Source organism: Trachemys scripta, chromosome 23, assembly GCF_013100865.1.
Source record: "Trachemys scripta elegans isolate TJP31775 chromosome 23, CAS_Tse_1.0, whole genome shotgun sequence".
Taxonomy (NCBI): Eukaryota; Metazoa; Chordata; order Testudines; family Emydidae; genus Trachemys; species Trachemys scripta.
This window is the reverse complement of record NC_048320.1, coordinates 11820534-11839539: the sequence shown is the minus strand read 5'-3', so window position 1 is coordinate 11839539 and position 19006 is coordinate 11820534. Positions and strand designations below refer to the sequence as shown.

General features: G+C 55.2%; 1 protein-coding gene across 7 annotated transcripts in view; it reads left to right on the top strand.

The window, feature by feature from the left end:
* SRCIN1 (SRC kinase signaling inhibitor 1) overlaps positions 1 to 19006 on the top strand; it is a 176137-nt gene that overhangs the window by 98023 nt on the left and 59108 nt on the right. For 5 of the 7 annotated variants that reach the window (XM_034755731.1, XM_034755734.1, XM_034755733.1 and 2 more), the window contains exon 3: positions 14051 to 14074. The exons of 1 other annotated variant lie outside the window; for it this stretch is intronic. In XM_034755731.1, the coding sequence (XP_034611622.1) occupies positions 14051 to 14074 (24 nt within the window). Of the gene's footprint in view, positions 1 to 1877; positions 2047 to 14050; positions 14075 to 19006 lie in introns of those variants that run through there. One more of the 7 variants, XM_034755732.1, reaches the window with a different exon arrangement.

The window sequence follows — 19006 nt, the reverse complement described above, 5'->3', positions numbered from 1 at the left end:
GCCCCCAAATCTTGGCGCCCTAGGCAACCACCTAGTTTGCCTTAATGGTAGCACCGGCCCTGGGCTGGGCCGAGGTTTGTCCTTTGTGCCATCTCTTGGGCCGTGTGTGCCTTAAGCAGCGACAGCCTTGCTCAGGGGGAGGGGAAGAGTATGGCAGCGGGAAGGGAATTGGGGCATTTGTGGAGGGAGTTGGTTGTGGAGTTAGTGGTCAACATTCGGAGACCTTGTCAGGGCGGAGGGCAGCCCTAGAAATGGGATTGGACTGGTGTGAGACAGCCACTTGGACCCAGGCAATGCTCCCAGGGCCACACACTTGCCCATGGTGGTGGGATTGGTACCACTGGGACCCTGGACCTAGGGACACGTGGGCTCAGGGGCTACCAGGGGTGGCGAGACGTGGCACTCAGAGAGAAGGGGAAAGAGGCAGAGCCCCAGCGAGGAGGCTGGCAGACACCTTGCTCACAGCTGTCTGTGCTCCAGGGTGGGCAGTTCCAACCACGAGCAAAGATTTTGGGACACGCAAAGCAGATTTCCGCCTCCTGCCAGGCTGGGCCGACCACCCGCGATGGAATACCCGACTGCTAATAAGCTGCTCCACTTCATTATCAGCGCAGGCCGGGGGCGGGCCGAAGCATTTAACTCTAGTCTCTGTGGCTTGTGCTCTGAAGGCTCTTTTAAGATCTTGAAAGCACCAACTTGGGTTTCTCCTGCATAATTTTTACCGGCATTTGCATGGCTATCATGATGCTTGCGCCAGCCTCCATCTGCTCCAGCATCCCTGTGTGTGTTCTTCTGCATGCGTGTGTGCATGACCCGTTCATCGCACAGACCCTTGCTTGGGACTCTGGGCGGGGTCTTTTAAAACCATCCCTCCCGGCCCAGTCCCAGCCCAGACAAGGTGAGCCCAAGCTCTGCAGTGACCCCTACTGGGAGAGCTGCAAAAGCGGCGATTTCCCCACCTTATGCCCTGCAGCAACGCTTCTGGGGAAAGAGGGGCTGAGCCTGGACGGGGAACCAGCTACCCCATAGCCTGTATTCTTATAGGATTCCCTCCAGCGCCCCCTGCTGGCAGAGGCTGGGACTGGAGTAGCCAGGAGCTTCCCGCTCCTGCACCCTCCCCTGCAGTGCCCCCTGCTGGGAGAGGCTGGGACTGCAGTAGCCGGGACCCCCCCACACCAGCCACCGCTCCCGCACCATCCCCAGCAGGGATAGTCAATAGGCGAGCCGCGGGCCAAATCCAGCCCGCCAGATGCTTTTGAACGGACCCCAAAATCTTTTTAGTTACTTGTCCTTCTTGTTGTTGTTGTTATTTTTTAATTATTTTCTCTGGCGTCTGGCTCTGGTCTGGACCTTGCCCAAGAAATTTGGACCGTCACCAAAAATAATTGCCTACCCCTGCCCTGGGGCGCCCCCTACATAGAGAGAGAGGCACTCTCCCTCAGCCCCAGCCAGTGCTCCTGCACCATCCCCTGCAGCGCCCCCTGCTGGGAGAGCCAGGCCCCCCACCCCAGCCTGCACCATCCCCTGCAGTGCCCCCTGCTGGGAGAGCCAGGCGCTCCCCCCATCCCCTGCAGCGCCCCCTGCTGGGGGAGCCAGGCGCTCCCCGCCCCCGAGGCTGCAGCCTCCCGGCCTGGCTTTGCCCCCGCTGGGGAGAGGGGGGCGGGGCATGCCAGCCCTGCCCGGCTGCGGAAAGCCAGGTGGAGTCCTGGTTGCCATAGCGACCGTGCCCTTATAAGGGAAGCCGCCCGGCTCCCTGGCGCTGCAAAGGTCGGCGCGCGGGCGGGCGGTGCCGCGGATGGAGCCGGGCGCTGCGGGGCCAGCCCAGCCCGTGGACCCGGCGGGGGCGGGGAGCGCAGCCCCGGGAGCCTCCCGTCACCTGTGCGCGCCTCCCCCCCGCCCCGTGCCCCGCCGCCGAGAGAGCCGCGGAGCCCGCGGCGGCGGCTGCTGACGATGGATTTATAGACACTGCAGATCCCATTGTGCGGAGCGGGCTGCGGGCTGGCGGGAGGCTGCTAAGGGCGCCCGGCAGCGCCTGACCTGCGCCAGGTAAGGAGACCGGCTGCCGGGTCCTGCTCTGTCCCTGCAGTGCGCGCGGCTGGGGGTTCTTGGGGCTTTTTGCGCCTTCTTTGCAGAGTGGGGGAGCAGGCAAGGAAAGGGGGGTTCCTCCTTCCCTCCCTCCCCTTCTTGCCCCCCCGACGCCCTTAAGATCGGTCTCCCCTGGGGGGCTACTTCCAGCTCCCCAATCTGTAACAGGGGGGTCAGATCCCAGCAGGGACTGCCTACCTCCCCCCACCGCGGGCTGCCAGGCCAAATGGCCTCCCGCACCCCTGGGGTGCTTTGAGCTCTGCAGAGGGGTCAGTGCTGGGGATTCATTTTATTATTTTTAGCCTGTTGTTAATTAGCGCTGCAGCTCAGTGGCAGGTGATGGGCTCCCATCTTCTTCCCTGCCCCCTCCCTTTTTAGAGCTCGAACCAGGCTTCAGGAGATTGGGGTGTCCTGAGACCCTGTGTCCAGTCCCCCACTCCACCTCCCCACTCCTGCCAGGTCTGGCTTCAGGAGCCCCCCACCTCCATTCGGCCATCTCTTCCGCCTGTCTGCCCCCCAGCTCCCTTCCGCTCTCTCCTTCTTTGGCAGTTGGGATGGCTAGAGTTTAATGGGTTCCTGGGGCGCGGGGAGGGGGGAACAAAGTTGGGGGAGGCCAGAGCAGGCAGTCACTGTCCCTCAAACTCGCCTGGCCTGTTGGCAGTTTCAGTAGGAGGCCTGCCTGCATTAGGTCCCCCGCAAAGGTGCACAACCTGTGCCCACGCTGAGCTCCGGATTGGCCATCGGGAGGCAGGTAGATTGAGAGCCGGGGTTCTCGTAAGATACCATCAGTTTAACGGCACCCGGGGACGCCAGCCAATCTCCTCTCTGTCCTCTCGCTCTGAATTCACTGAACTGGAAAAGCTGCCGAGTTAACAACCAACCTAAACTCCGACCCTTGTTAATGCGGGCAGCTCTGCCTGCATGAACCGGGCATGCAAAAAGCCATCTGTAGCAGTGGCATGAGACTGGCATCCATCTTGTGGCACCCTGCAAACGCAAGCCGGCAATGTCCTGGCCTGTGAGCTGCTCTGTACAATCAAGGGATATGGGGGGATGGTTGCCATCCCCTGATGATACTGTATCTCCCACCCTCGGTTCAGGCCTGATTCAGAGGGGCGGTTCGGGATCTCCGTGTGAGACCCCGGAGAAGCTGAGACTTGGCACAGTGTCTGTATTTTTGACATGAAAAGCAGAGCTGTGCTCCCTTTGCCCCCTCTCCTCCTGAAATCTGTGCTTCCCTTTATCACAAACGATCCCGATCGGGTGTACAAGTTTAGTGGCAATGGTGCCGTGCGGTAGAAGCAATCCAAAGCTAATTCCTGCTCAGTGGGACTTGCAGGAGCATAAAAGGGACAAGAATCGAGGTGTTTTATTTCCCTTCCCAGGGGCCTCCATCCTATTGCTCCTTGGAGGTGGAACAATGGGCCATCACAAACTGCTGTAGTGTGGAAGGAGAGTGTGTGGGGTCAGGAGGGCTTGTGTGCATCGGGATCCCCGGAAGTGCAATCCTATCTGGCTCTATTGATCATTCCCACTGCGTGCAATTCCAGGCTGATTAAAAAAGCCACAGCCCGGAGTTCAGACGGGAATGAGGTCAGCGGGAGTTGAGGGTCCTGTTACAGCTGGTGTCACCCCATTTCTCACTGGATTTTGTGTGCGCAGGGTAGCGGGGTGGGAGGAACGATTTTAAGTGATGTAGAAGTGGATAGTAAATGCGGTTCCATTAGTGAAACTGATCGCAGCCCAGGGGAGGGCATTACCGAGCGGGTGGGTCTAATCCGCCAGGGAGACACTGAACAAATCCCCATTAGGAATGATCTCAGACTTCATTCCTGTGACAGGCAGGACATGTCTGGCGCATTCTTGGTAGCGACAGCCAGAGCCAGCCATTCGTGAGGACGGCTTTCACTTGGTGCTTTTGAAAATTTGTTAACCGATTTAACGGGAGGATTATGTCCGCAAACCATCAGGGCTGTAAGTCTGGAGGGTGTGCATGCGTGTGTGGCACTGGTGCTCCTGCCTGAACACCTATCACACACAAGGACATGTGTATGCACACACACACAACACACATTCTGGCTCTGTCTATGTGGAAAGTTTCCAACCCTTGCTAACACTGTGTCAGTTTCTGGGGTTACCAGCGCTAGGTATTTGCACCATTGGGAGCCCTTGATAAATGGGTTGCTGGCTGGTGCTCTGATGGCCGTTAGACCAGGGGATACAGCGTTAAAATTCCCTGCAGCAGCTGGTGACCCATCTACCGTCAGGTTCCCACGGACAGGTTCAGCTCCACCATTCGCAATGCAGGAAACTCCTTTGAACAGGGCCTAGCGTAGATGGGGGCCAGTCTCTGGGAACGGCGCTAGTAACCAGCGTGTTTAAACAGGGCTGCGCCTAGGATGGTTTCTTGGATCAGTGGGGATGGTTCCTCCCCCTGCATAGGAACTGTTGTCCTATAGCACAATATGCGGACTCTGAAAAAGGGGGCAGGTCTCTCGCTTGGTTGGGTCATAGGCACAATATAATCCCTGCCCTCCTTCAGGGAAACCTGCTAGTGGTAAGCAAGGGTCTTAAAACACAGCTGTGGTTAGAATCATAAAGTCAGAGGTGAGAGAGACCGAACTGACCAGCCAGCCCAACTTTCCACCAATGCAAGGGAATCCCAAGTGATTTGGGCTTCTTACCCCCATTTCCCCACTCTAGTAAGTGTCCCTGTCAAAAGGCATTGGACATCATTTACCTCCAAGGGCGCTTGAGAGAAACCGGCTGAATCTCTCTCTCAAGCAAGTGGGCATCGAATCAAGGGTGGCCCTTGCCATGCGTGGGTTTGCGGGCAGGTGGGGGTGAGGCACACGAGGCGTTGCCGCCTCTTGCAAGCAACCAGGTTCTACCAGATCCTTGTCAATCTCCCTTGTGTTCAACCAGCTGCATTTTGCAGTTGTCATAGCTGCGCTGCAGTTTGATCAGCCCGGCTACTTCCTGGTTTCCCTGCCCAGCCCTACCCACAGCAGGTGGAGAGCTGGGGCTGCCTTACTCCTGCAGGATCCGATTCGCTGATCCTTGCGCAGTTTTGTCCGGGTGTGAAGTGAACGTAGAAGGCTACCCGGATTACACTGCTTCGCACTGACGTATCTGACCGCCCCCACGGCCCGCAGGGTAATGAGGACGCCTCGCCTCCTCACCCATGGAACCAGATGGAACCCCTGCTTGAGGAAGTGAGTCTGTTTAAAGTCATGTGCGTGGTGAGAGGGTCACATTCTTGGGTCCGGAGGGAGGGAAAATAAGCCGTGCCATGGACAATTGACTCTTGGCTTATGTGGCCTGGCCTAATGGCCCTCACCACTTAACCTACCCCAGCGTCGGAGGAATATAGGGCTATCCCAATTGCACCAGGCGACCTGTATATCAGGGCCAATATTTGTCAATTTCCAAAGCTCCTTGCCAAAAACTCACTGGAACACTCCGACTCGGCTGCTTCCGGTGCAGCCCCTGCGTTTATCATGGTGATTATTCCTCACAAATGCGCACCAGGGAATTGCTAGAACAGGTGGACACGACCCCTGCCCCAGAGAGCTCTGCCCTACGAGTGCACCATCTGCAGCCCGTGGGAGTAGCAGATGAGGACGAAGGAGATGACTGAGGTCGGGCGGCAGAGTTGGGGCAGTGCAGTCCCACAGTTATTCACCCCAGGATGTGATGTGCCCAGCTTGGCAGTGCAATGGTTTGGGGGCACGTGGGGGGTCTGTTTTTGTAAGAAATGCATTTGTTGACTTGCTTCATACGGGCATCGTGGTAGAAGCAGGGCTTGACTAAAGCCGGGGTAGTTGCTTGGGGCCTACAGATCGGATTTTCAGCAGCACCTATGTGTTTCAGGAGCAGGGGCGGCTCCAGGCACCAGCGCACCAAGTGCATTCCTGGGGCGGCAAGCCATGGAGGATGGCCTGCCGGTCGCCGTGAGGGCAGCAGTCAGGCTGCCTTTGGCAGCGTGCCTGCAGGAGGTCCGCTGGTCCCGCGGCTTCGGCAGCAATTTGGCGGTGGGTACGCCGAAGGCGCGGGACCGGGGGAACTCCCGCAGGCATGCCGCCGAATCCACGTTACCAGCAGACCTCCACAGGCGCGCTGCCGAAAGCCGCCTGACTGTCATGCTTGGGGCGGCAAAATACATAGAGCCGCCCCTGTTCAGGAGCCCAAGCCACATTGCGTGTCAAGGGCACCTGTGCTCCTAAATCACTTAGGTGCTATTGGACACCTCCGGCTATAACTCTACCGGGAATTACAGCTGCTGAATGAGGAGCTGTAGGATTTATAGCGAGAGCTGGAGAGGGATGTCTAGGGTGTGGGTGGGTAGAGAATGAGAGACCTGTTGGTTTTTTGTTTTTTCCCAATAGCCCATCATGGTTTGGTTCAGTTCAGGGTCTTTCCAGTGCCCTGGCTGGAGCATAAACATTCCACTCTAAGTTGCGCATGGAGGATGGAGGAAAATAGCCAACCCCAGCTAACTGACCGTGTCCCTTCTGTTCAGGGAAATGTGCCATGGTGCGTCTTGGACACACACTCTCCTGCCCTGTTTATCATTAACAGAATCATTAAAACTGCAAACTGCGGGGAGCCTGCTGTGGTCAGCCCAGTGACTTGCTCAGATTTCGTTTCCCTCCTGGTTTTACCCTGGGACAATTGCTAGGATTGGATTTTTTGTCTCTCTCCCTTTTCTACAAATGGTTTTAGCTGCATCCCCTGACCCCGCTCCTCTTCTCAGGAGTGTGGGTGGCTGTGGAGTGGGGGATTGAGCTCCTAGTTAGTCTGTCATTTCACGGCCTTGTGGACATGAATTTCATTGTAATTGTAATTTCTGCCTGTGTAATATTTCATACCTTCTGCAGCGCTCTGTCTGCCGTGAGCTGCCTGTTTCAGCCGTTTGTAACAAGGCTGTCGTTTCAGATCCTCTCTGACCATTATCTGCCTTTGATGCTTTTGAAGAGCCAGAGATGTTAATTTTACCTTTCCTCTCCCTCCTCCCCTCTGCAAAATCTGTCATCCTAGCCAGCTGCTGTGCAAACAGCAGCGCTGGGCGGGGGTTGGGGCGTTCATAGAGTTCTGTCCGGTGCTATCGCATTCCCCAGCCAGCGTTACTGAGTCATGGCTTTGGTGGAGCTGTGCAGAGGGAGCTCTTCTACCAGGAGTTGGCTGCTTTCCTGGACTAGGACAATAGGCGCCTTTGTTGACCTTTTTGCCCTGATGCTCTTTCTGAAGATTCTCCCCCTCCTCTTAGTTAAGAGCAGAGCTCAGTTAAATAAATACCTGCCATAGGGACACCGGGCCAGTGCCTCAGAAAGGTGACAGAGAACTGATCTGATGGCAGAATGCACCAGGCAAAAAACTAGCGTGTGCTGTTAGACGAGGTGCGTGAGGTGATCTCGTTTATCGGCCCAACTTCTGTGGCTGAGATCCAAACTTACGCAGAGCTCTTCTTCGGGACTGGGAGAGGTCCTCCCAGCCGGGCAGCAAAACGCAAGGGGGAACAGGGTATTTGGCTCAAGCGGTTAGTTCATATTCTAAGGGACCATCCAAGGTAACAGCTCTGCAGTCATAGGACAAAAAGGGGGTTTAGTGGGTTACAGATGGTTGTAATAAGCCATAAATCCGGTGTCTCTGTTCAGTCCCTGATTTTTGGTGTCTCGTAGAGTAATGAATTTAAGCTCCCCGGCTCGTCCTTTGAACATGTGGTATGGCTCTCCTTCGAGTGTGAGGACTGATAGCTCAGACATGGCGGGATCGCTTTGGGGAAAGCATTTGCCCCAGGAGACAGGGTGTTTTTGTCTCTGATCATCCTGCCGTGTGAACCGTAGCACCAGGTGCCCTAGAAATGCCTAGGGAGACCGACAGAGCCCTCTGAAATGAATACATTTAAATAGTGACCGTCTATTCAGTCCACTTGGCCTTAGTGAAAGGAACCAGACTGACAAGCCTGGAGGTTTCTATTTCTCCCCAGGCTAGGTGCAGCCTGGGCCCCTCCCGACCACCCCATCGACCTGCTCCGGTCCTGACCTGGAGGGCTGAGCTCCGTTTCCAAGCCCCGTCCTGCTGCCAACCAAGGGACCAGTTGTGCAGGGTCGCTGGAGTGAGACCCGACAAGCTCATTTCATGCAGGACACCAGTTGGCAAGGACTCTTGGCTGCATTTGAACCAATGACTTAGAGTCCAAAGGCCCTTGTTGAACAGGTTTTGACCCTCCCTTTGGCCAGGGTTCCTTTCTTTCCTGCCATCCTTTCATTCTCTTTCCTTTTAGTTCCCCCTCCCCCTTTTTATTTTTTATTTTTGTCCCGGTACACACTCCTTCTTTTCCCATCCAGCCTTCCTCTGTTGTCTCCAAGGTATTCCGGGGTCCGCTCATCCCAGCCAGTGCTCTCAGATTTCCGGGGCTCTGCTCCCTTGCTGCCAAAGTAAACTCGCCCTCCAGGAATGAAGCGCTTACCTGGAACTCGGAGAGAGAGAGAGCTGGCCAAGATCCCAAAGTGCTCGGCTGCAGAAGTGACTGGGCTGGGAGGAGGGGGTGACAAGATATTGAGGCTGTATTGGCATGGACTCTCCGTCACGTTAACTAGATCAGATTCTTTCCGAGGTGTTCTCGATTCAGGCTCGTTCTCCTGCCGTTTGGGATGCTGACCTGACCGCTGCTGGTTTAATGTGGAGTGACTGTGTATGGCGGGGAGGGGGTTTATGGAGCCCGCATGCGATAAGCTTGTCCACTCTTGCTAAAACAATAAATAAAATATAAACCCAGGCCCGGCGGGGAGATAGGATCAGTAATATCAGGGGCTGAGGAAAATTACTGAAGTTCGTCCACTGCAAAATAACGAGGCTGGAGAAGAAAAGCCATTGTATCAGCGCTTCACCTATCCTCTCTCCTGCCAACCTGACCCTTCCAGACAGGGTCACGGCCGGCTCTCCCGGAACCTGAACGTGCCAGCCAACTCGGGATCAGCCCCTTAACTCCCCACCCAATTACCGAGCCCAGCATGGGCGGCGGGTGAACCCCCATTTGGGGAGGCCAGCCTCCGGCCCTGCCCCCTGCCAGAGCCCCGAGTCAGTTTCCCTTCCCCCCCATCTCCCGTGGCTGAAAGAGTCCCCGCTGCCTTCAGGGGAGGGGGCGCCTCGGGACGGAGCATGGGCGGGGCCACAGCCTGGGTTAGGGGAGGCTTAGCCTCCCCTGGTCTATGACACCCGCCACCCATGGAGCACAGAGGCATTTCATTACCCAGCGTCACGGTCTCCTCCCTGAAAGCGGGCTAATGGCAGGGAGGTGCAGTGGAGAGGGCACAAGACTGGGGCTTGGGAAACCTTGGATCTTCACACTTGACTCACTGTGTGACCGTAGGCAAGTCACTGCCCCTTTCCATGCCTCAGTTTCCCCATCTGTAAAACCCAGGCTAGCTAGTGGTTCCAATCTCCCTCTGCAATGAGTTTTGACATGTGTGGATGAAAAGCGCTTGGTATTATCTCCAAGATTTTAGGGGCTTTTACTGATGGTCAGCTCTGGGGTGACAAATTGGGAGGCCGAGGCCACCACCTCTTACTTATGCCTCTAGAGGTTCTGATACGCTGCCCGTGGCTGGGAGAGCTCCGTGACACCATGTTGTAGAGACCCACTGTGACCGATCAAAACAGGGGTGGGAATGGGAGGTGGGGGGCATGTGGTCCCTTGGATGGTCAGCTAACATCACCAGGACTCTGCCAGGGCTGGGCAGAATGGAATTCTATTCCCCCCTCCTCCTCTTCTTCTGACTGGCAAGGGCTGTTCTCCCTCCGCACCCACCTGGCTGGGGCTAATGGTGATTCCAGCCTGTGGCTTCAAAACTGAGCTGAATGAAGCAACCAGTTGAGGGACCAACCAAACCACTTGCTAAATGGACTTGGGTCTTGCAATGAAGGTCAAGCCAGATCATACTCTTGTCCATTGGAGGTTAGTTTCGGGTGATTTAGAGACGCTTGCTTTAAGGGAGGACTCTGGGGCGTGTTTCACTCTGTAAGGCAGATACCGCAGTATCCGGCATCAGGGGATTCAGCTCGGGGCTGCCGAGGGTGTCCAAGCATGTCCTAAAAATTGCTTCCGAGTGCGGCCCAATTTGAAACGTGTTTAAAATTCTTGAATGGCACGTTGATCCTCACCTACGATCAGGTACCTGCTACCGTCCTGAGCCGCCTATACGGAGGAGACACACTCTTAAATTTGCACTGGTGTCAGAGCCTTGATGTAACTGTGCGGATGTGGGATAACTACCCCCAGTGCACAAGCCCAGGAAAGATAGATACAGGCACAAGTGTGTTCCAGGATAAGTCACTCCGGTGCAAGCCTCATATTACCCTGGTGCGTCACATCTGCGCTGGGGGTTTATGCTGCCCTGCAGAGAACCCCAAGACAGACAGGGCTGTACACTGTGCAACGTTGGCAATGCCTTCCAATCAGACAGCCACGCCCTGCCTTTCCAGTTCTCTCCCCTCTCCGGGCATGCCCAACAAAGAAGTTTGTGTTCATTAGTAGGTTTGGAGGATAAAAAAACATTTTGTAAGTTTCAGGCTCCTGGTGTTTTGGAAAAGCGTCACAGGGTGGTTCCTGCTGTTGGCGGTGATCGAATAGTGCCTGGTAATCAGGACTCCTGGGTTCTACTTCTGGTTCTGCCTCTGAGTCAGAGTGGGACTTTGAAAAAGACCTCTGTGACTCAGGTCTTATCTGCATGAGAAAGCTGCACCCATCTAATTTAAATCTGATTTAGTTTGACCAGTGCAAAGCCTTATTTAGGTTAAGACTGGCTTGTGTCAGTAAGGAGCTGACTGAAGCTACGATGGTACAAGCGACTCTTAAAGCTGACATAAGTCTGTGCGGGGTTTTCAGTCAATTTGACTAAACTGATTGACAAAGACGCCTTTAGTTCAGCTGTTGCTAATTTGTGTGTAGGCCAAGCCTCAGTTTCTACATCAGTAAAATGGGGACAATACACCTGGTACCTAACCTCCCCAGGCTCTCTGTTTGCAAAAGGCTTTGAGACCCTTGGCTAAACACTCTCGATGTAGGCACAAAGTGTTCTACTTTCTCTAGATCCTGCTGGTGGGAGGGTTTACTGAGCTGTCAACATTTCCAGGACTTAAGGGACAGTGGAATATCAGCAAGAGCCCCTCTTTTTAGGAGTGGAAGCATCTTACCTCTTAGGGTACCTCTACACTGCAGTAAAAGTCCTGCAGCATGGCCGTGGCTGGCCCAGTCCAACTGACTCGGGCTCTTGCTAAAAAGTCCGGTGTAGACGGTCAGGCTTGGGCTGGCGCCCAGAGAGGGAAACCGAGTCAGTTGATCCAGGCTCCGAGAGTCGGTGCTGCAGGACTTTTATTGCAGGGTAGACGTACCCTTAGCTGCACCAGCATGGACATGTAGAATTGAGGGGCTGGAAGGGACCTGGCGAAGCCTTCAAGCCCTCTGGAAAGCATTGGGTTGATGGGCAGCCTTGGAGAAGAGAGTGGGGACAGGTGGGGGGGAAAAGGGAAGAGCAGGACCATTTGCCAGCTGGTCTGCCCTCCCCACTGGAGCTGCTGTGTCCATGGGGTGAATGCCATGAGGCCCTTGGGTCAAAATCCAGGAGTCTTCCCCCTCCTACAGGGCGCCTTCCATAGATTGTCCCTGTAAAGAGAGAGCCACCTCCCTCCCACACAGGATCGGTGGCTTTTCCAGGCTCCAGGAATGCAGAAACTCCTTTGTTGTGCAGGGGGTTTGTTTGCCTGGAGTTAGCGCGGAGGCAGTCCTGGATCAACTTATATGGCTCCAGTCTGGGCTGTATTGACACTTATGGGGCTGGCCGGTTACCCTCCCTAGACACAGCCCTTGGGTTGCAGGAAGCCTTTTTTGGTGCTCTGTCAAGCGTCTCCACTCTCCCTCCGCGGAGGGGTGTGTGAGCAGGGTTCTAATGATGATCTCGATCTGTATTTTCAGTTACCGGGCTTTGTTCGTTTCCCACTGGACTCCTATTGTCCTCTAGGAGCAAATGGGCCTCAGATACCCCCTGCACAGGCCATGCCAAATCGGAGTACCTCATTGAGCCGCAGGCTGGGCAGCGAGTGCGCCCCAGGGCTGCTTGTGTCCCAGTGGGCTGCCCTTGTCTGGATTCCACCCCTTTGCTCACCCCCCTCCCGGGGTTAGCTCCAACCATGCGTGCGTTTGAGCCGATCATCTCCTCTGCTTCCTGAGAGCAAAGTCACGCTATTGGCATCCTGCGGGGCCTTTTTTCGTGACAGTATCTCTGCTAGCAAGGGCCTTGGGGGCAAAGAGGGACAGTCCCTTCCTGGCCCTTAATCTCCTTGGTTAAAGATCAGGAACCAGGTTCCCCTTGGGCACCGGGCGCTGCAGCTGGAAAGCATGCCCTTGGCTTGTGGTACATGGGGCTGGCATGCTGGGGCCTGCCAGGGAATCCTTAACTCGACCCCGTCCTGCTTCCGCTGCCAGGCTGCACGGACAGCGGGGGACGAGCATTTGTCCTCCTGCTTTGCTCTGGACTGGGCCCACATGACAAAGGCAGCCTTGGCCAATCCCTAACGCAGAGCCGGGGGGCCTTGGGTACTCTCCCTCGCCCCTCTCCACTGCCCTTTCTCATGCTAGCTCAGTGGGCACTGGGTGCATGTATGTGTGTATTTTTAAAGGGTAAGGGATCCTCTGTGGGGACAAATCTGGGCTAACCAATAAGGGCATTCGAGGGAGGTTGAAAACCATCTACTCTCCCCTCCTTAGTCACCAGCTGACCTCCTATAAGTAAGGCCCCACTTCATGCGCAATATTGTGGTTCCCGCAATATTTGGCTTCCACCGCAGTTTTGCTTTTAACTCGCTTATTTTGCACAGTCCACAGTTTTGCACACGTTTTGCGTATGCAATTGGTACTGCACTAACACGCAGTGCCTGTAAAAGGTAAATAACCCGACTCGATTTCTACAGCAGTTGAGTTAAGACTTTGTCTTCCGAATTTTGTATTGTACTAGTCACCTTTTTTTTTAACGACTGTAATATAGTTGCAGCAAAATGTCTGGTTATCAAAAAAAATTTGCCGGCATAACAATACTTGTGTGTTTATATCCTTCCAGCAAATTTTTCTTAAATGAATAAGTCTTCTCTGACTTACCGCTATGAATAACGGTCCATTATTACTTTTCCATGATTTTCCACGTCTTGTCCTCAACTCAGCTGCAAGTATTTGAAGATCACCTGCAATTCAACTAGGGCCTTACCTACAAGGACACGTCTACACTGGCGCTGGAAATTCTCTCTCCAGTTCCAGTGTAGACATAACCCTAAGGGAAGGATCTCGTGGCCTCTGGTTTGCTTGGCTATCCAGGAACTTGTGTGCTATAACTGAGGGTCGCCAAAGCATGTCGGCTAGATGCCGGTGATGCTCTTAGCCTTGCAAACGCTCTAAAGGAGAGCCAACTACTTCTGCTCTGGTCCCTGCCCTCAGGATCAGCCCTGCAGGGGTTGCTGGGCACAGAAGGATGCGTGGGGACTGGAGGGAATCCCTTTAAAAGAAAATTTCCCTGGAGAGACCCACCTAGCAGGGAAGCCGGCCAAGGAGGACTGCACCAGTAGCCTTTAGAAATATCTGGCATGAACTTTGTGGGTCATGCTACTATCCAGGCCTGGCATCACAATGCCCCCTCCATTCTTCCGTTTGACTCCTAACCTGCATCGAACCCTCGTGTGTGTTTGTCCCCTCTTGCCTGGCTGCATGTTCCCCTGGTCCCCCCAACTCCTGTGCCCCCACCCACCCAGAGGCAATAGCAGCATGATGCTAAACACAATACGAGGGAGGGGACTTTAAACAGAAACTAAACCAAGCTTCATCTCCCAGTTTAAAGTCAACTGTTCTCCAAGCAGCATCTTAATGGTATTTTTTTTGTTTTGTTTTGTGTTTTTTGTTTTGTTTTTGTTTTGTTAGCAACCCAACTACTGGAGCTTTAAGGTCAGTATTTCTGAATTTATTTTTTTTCCCACGCTTCTGTTTAAAGTGCATGCGCTTTTTCACCCTTTCTCCATCTCTGTGTGCGCAAGTGGGGGTTGGGAGTCAGGGATCTCTCATCAGGGTTGCAGCGTTCAGCTAGTTCTGGGGTGTGATTCAGGAGCGGTTGACGCTCATGAGAAGGACACAGCTGCTATTGCCAGGTTCTGCAGGATGGGCTCTCGTGTGTCTGAGTCACCTTCGGCTCTCCGTTACACCCCCTTAAATCCACAGTCAAAGCACTGCAATCAGTGTCTGCTCTGGGCTTACACCCGGGTAGCAGAGGGCAGAATCCTGGCTCCTTGGCTCTGGGAAAAGAGCAGTGAATGGAAACAGAGGTTCAGGCCATTCCAGGAATCCAGTTCAAATTCTTCACCCAGGTGCTAGGTCAAGGTCCTAGATGGGCAGAGGATAATTCTGATTCTCAGCCTGTTCGTAGTCAATCCACAGACTGGAGGATTCCAAATACAATCCCTCCCTCCCCGATCTGCTTGTCACCATTTTCACCACTCCCCACCACCACGTGCAGCCTGCTGAGCGGCGATCTGCACTCGGCTTGCACGATTACGTCGCACCGATCGGCTTCACTTTTTGCTGCTTGTGCACAAGCATCTTGTGTTTGGGGTTCCAGTGGGGTGGGGGAAGGGAGACCTGTTTAAATCCCCTCTCCCACCCCCAAATGATTTGTGTGTGGCTGGGGGCGGGGGGGGGGGGGGCTTGAACCCATATCTGAGCCTGGGTTTACAGTGCAGTATAGACATACCTTGAATGAGCTGTTGAAGGGCTCTAGCCTCTGGCAGGGTTGAACCCATGTTATGCAACTAGCACCTGGTTTGTAACAGACTTGGAAAGAGAATCATAAAAGCAGCCCGGAGGTACATTCGAGTTCGCAGGCAATAAAACAGTCTCTTTGGAGCCTCTGCTGCACTGTGGTGCCATGGGGGAGTTGTGTGAAGTGTCTGGCTGTGAGCTGCCACACCAGGGCATAAGCAAGGCTGCTCAGCCCACTGGGAAGCCGGCAATCCGGGTTAGGGTTTAGGATCTCGTCTGGTGGGTGTCAAAGCCCCTGATGTGACCAGTTCTAGGCGCTGTGGAATGGAGCATATTGGACCAGACCAGCCTAGGATCCTGCATCCTGCAGTGCCCTGTCCCTGATACTTCAGAGGAAGGCAATAATAATAATAATAATGTACCTGAGCAGGTGGGTGGTGCGGCACATGGGAGGGGAGAGACTAATTCCTTCCTGGCCCTTCCAGCAGCACAACCAATACCCTGAAGCATGAGATTTGAGTCCCCTTAGCGGAGATAACTAGGAACGTTGAGAGGCAACTTGGTCTAGTGGTTGAAGCAAGGCTCTGGGCATCAACTAGCTTGCTTGGGTGTGGCTTGTGTCACGGCTCCATGCCTCTGTTTCCACCTCGGTAAAGTAGGGAGAACCCCCACCTCTCTTCTGCATGGTGCTTTGAGCTCCCCAGCTGGGGCTGTCTACGTAAAGCTGCCCGTGGTGCTGTGCGAACGCTCGGTCTGGTGGTGGTTAGACCCTGAGCCGACTAGACTATTATCCGCTCCCTCCTTGCGTCTCCCCATCTCTTGCCATGTAATGTTCACACCCCTTATCCCGTGCTTGGCTCTGCAGAGCTCTCGGAAACCTCCCCTCACGGTGAGTCATACAGTGACCTCTAAGGGAGCAGCAGGGGAGCCGCGCTGTCTGACTCCCACTTCGGCTGCCCTCATGGGCACTGCCTCGCCAGAGCTCCGGGGAAGAGAAGGGGCTCGGTGTCGGTGTATTGCCTAGAACTGGGCACCAGTGCAGGGGACGTACCACCGGTGTGACTGAGCGAGGCTAGGGATGGGCAGTGCTGTCGCTCTGGGTCTTGGCCTGAGGCCGATCAGGCTTTTCTCCCTCTCTTGAAATCGCTGCTCCCCCACATCCCAGGGGTCTTACGGGCTGGTGCCGAACAGGGGGGCAGGTGGAACATGAGTGGCAGCCGGGACGTGATGTGGGGTGGAAACTCTTCAAGGTCATTCAGACCCTTCTTCCCAATGGAGCTCAGAAAACCGTGGACTTGCCCTAGTGGGCACCGGTGCCGCAGCCCTCTCTGTAAACCTCCCAGGCAAGGAAACGGATGACGCCGGCGTTAATGGCGCAACAGGAAGCCTGAGGAACAGGCAGCGACAGGAGATCCCACCTCTCATAGACCAGCTCTGCCTCCAGGCTTCACCCACAGCTTCTGGGTCTCCAACCAGCCTGGAGTTCCAGCTCTCGGCTGGTCACTCTAGGCCAGTTTGGTTAAGGCCGTTTAGAGCGGAAGGAGGGACTATTTCCAGGTCGGGAATGTTGTTTGCTCAAATCCCGGAGCAATAGAAATGGGGCTATTCCCCTCTGAGGAGTGACTCCTGATTCTTACCCTCCGCAGGAGAGGAAGGGGCAGGTTGCTGCTCGGGCACTGGACTGGGAGTTCTGAGATCTGGGTCCGGTTCCAGACTCAGCAGATGGCGTAGGGTGAGTCACTCCAGCTCCCTGTGTCTGCTTCCTCATCTGTAAAATGAGGCTAATGATACATGCTCTGCGGCAGGGGGTTAACTCATGATGGTCTGTAAAGGACTCTGGCATCCTTGGACCCAGGGCAAAGTCTTTATTTATTGTATTGCTCTGGGCATGGTCACCCCCTAAACCGCAAACCCGGCATCCCAACAAGCCCCTCCTGGCGGGGCCGAGGACCCCGGCTTTCCCACTCCTCCCTGGCAGCGCCAAGGCCAGCCTTCGTCCCGTTGTTGTACAGTGCAAAGTTGGCCCGTTTCACAGAATCTTTCCTCCCACCACCTTGCCCGATGAACTGTGTTGGCTGAGCGAAGCCCTGGCAGCCTGCCAAGGTCAGCGGCGTTGCCGGGAGGTCTCGGTGCACCCTCTCGGCACCCGTGTGGCTTGGTCTGGCAGGGGCTGTGCAGTGGGAGGTGCCTTTTTCTGGAGGACACAGCCTGGGTCTTTGGGGCTGGTGGGTGACGTTCCCTCTCGGTTCTGGCTGGGAAGGAGAGATTGGTGGCATGGCCTAGCAGCGTCCCTGGCTGGATCTCCTAAGGGAGGCTGTGACCCACACCACCTATGGGAAAGAGCAATGAAGGGTTAAATCCCACTCTGCCATGCAAGGGCCGGTCCCCAGCTATCTGACCCCACCACTCAGAGGGGCACAAGCCATGGGGGCTCAGCCAGGGGGGAGCTGCTCCGTCTGCCTAGAAAAGGATCTCCAAGAGCAGATGCAAGGGGCTTCTCCTGCAGCTCCTGGGGATTTTCAAGCTGCCTGATTTTGCCCCTGGTCTGCAAGAGCCCTTTTGCACCCCTGAGCTTACATAAACGTAGAGCTCGCCATCTGTATGAGCCTGGACAGGGGCCAGCCAGCCGAGATCCGCGTGCCCTAGACCCTCTGTCCCTAGCCTGTTGAAGGAGGAGGATGCAGTGGGGTGGGGGGACTATCATGATGGGGGCTGTATAGGTGACTAGACAGACAAGGAGGCCCGTCTGCTGATATGCCCTCTCCTGCCCAGCATGGGGTCTGTGCCAAGGACCTGTCCCCCACCATCCTAATGCTAGGCCGTGTAGCGTTGAGCCAGCCCCAGCTCATCACACGTCTGACTCATCCCATCAGTCAGGCTGCCCATCAGTCCAACCTCTCTCCACGGCTGTTGTCACGGAGCCTCTGGTCTCCTTGTCCCACTGCATATTTCAGAGTCCCTCATCCGGCCAGCCTGGCAACCAGCGACCTTTCGGTTACCTAGCAACCGTAGCCCAGGCAACGGGGATGGGGCGAGCAGCGACATCTGCCAGGGCCCTTAGCTCCTGTAATTGTCAAATAGTTTGGAGAGTTTGATCCTCTCGAACTTTCCCATCTCTCAGCCCAAGTCGCTCCACCAGGGCCTGCTCCACCATCCTGCCCCCTCCGGGGCGTAGCTGGCAATGAGGCAGTCGGCGGGAGCTGAGAGCTCATCCCAGGAGTGAGAACGTGGCTAGTGTGAATGGAGATCCCACCCTTGGAGGACAGGGCATGAGCACTAAGCAGGATGCAGGCAGTCTCTGTACAGTCTCCGGGGCAGATCTACCAACGCACCTCCATCCTGCCCTGCTGCTCTTCCAGTCCTGAGCATCTCACACAGCTCTGCCAAGGCCCATCAATCCTGATCTACAGCACCCAGTGTTCATTGCTCTCCACAGACAAGCCTGCCCCTTTAGCCTTCCCCTGGAACTAGCCTGGGGAGAGACTGCTCTTAAAGTCAAATTGTGTTTGCAATGTGGACAAATACCTACTAAGGAGAGGGATGAGACCTCCCAAAACTCATGTCACTTGTGGCCTGAACAGCGAGCAGAGAAAGGGCTCAGCACAGGTCCCTTTAGTCCTTCCAGGACAACTCCCGTTGAGCCCCAGAACTTTTGGAAACTTCACATGAAGCAGAATAAAAGTTACTGAAACCTCCTGTAGGCGTGAGGAGAAGGAGAGAGTGTGCATTGCTGCCCTCTGCTGAGTGCAGCTGGACTGTCTCAGCCCTGTGTCATGAACACTATACTGCTAACAGCAAATGGAGATTCTCCCTTAGCTTAAATGGCCGGCCCTTGTGCTTGCTGGAGCAGTCTGGGTTCTGTCCCACATTCCAAATGGCTGCAGTATAATGTCGGCTAGGAAGTCCTGTGTGGGCAGAGGTTTGTTCATGGATGCTAAAGGGGTGGGACTCCTGGAAGCTTTTCCCATCCCGCTGGGGACTTGCGGCGTTTGCTTAACCAGTCCTATACACAGCAGTGATATTTACTCGGCGGAGACAGGCAAATGCCAAGCAGGTTTAGTTCCTGTAATCCTGTCCCTCCTGCTCCCGCCTGCAATAAATGTTCATTCTCTTGCCCTCCTGCCG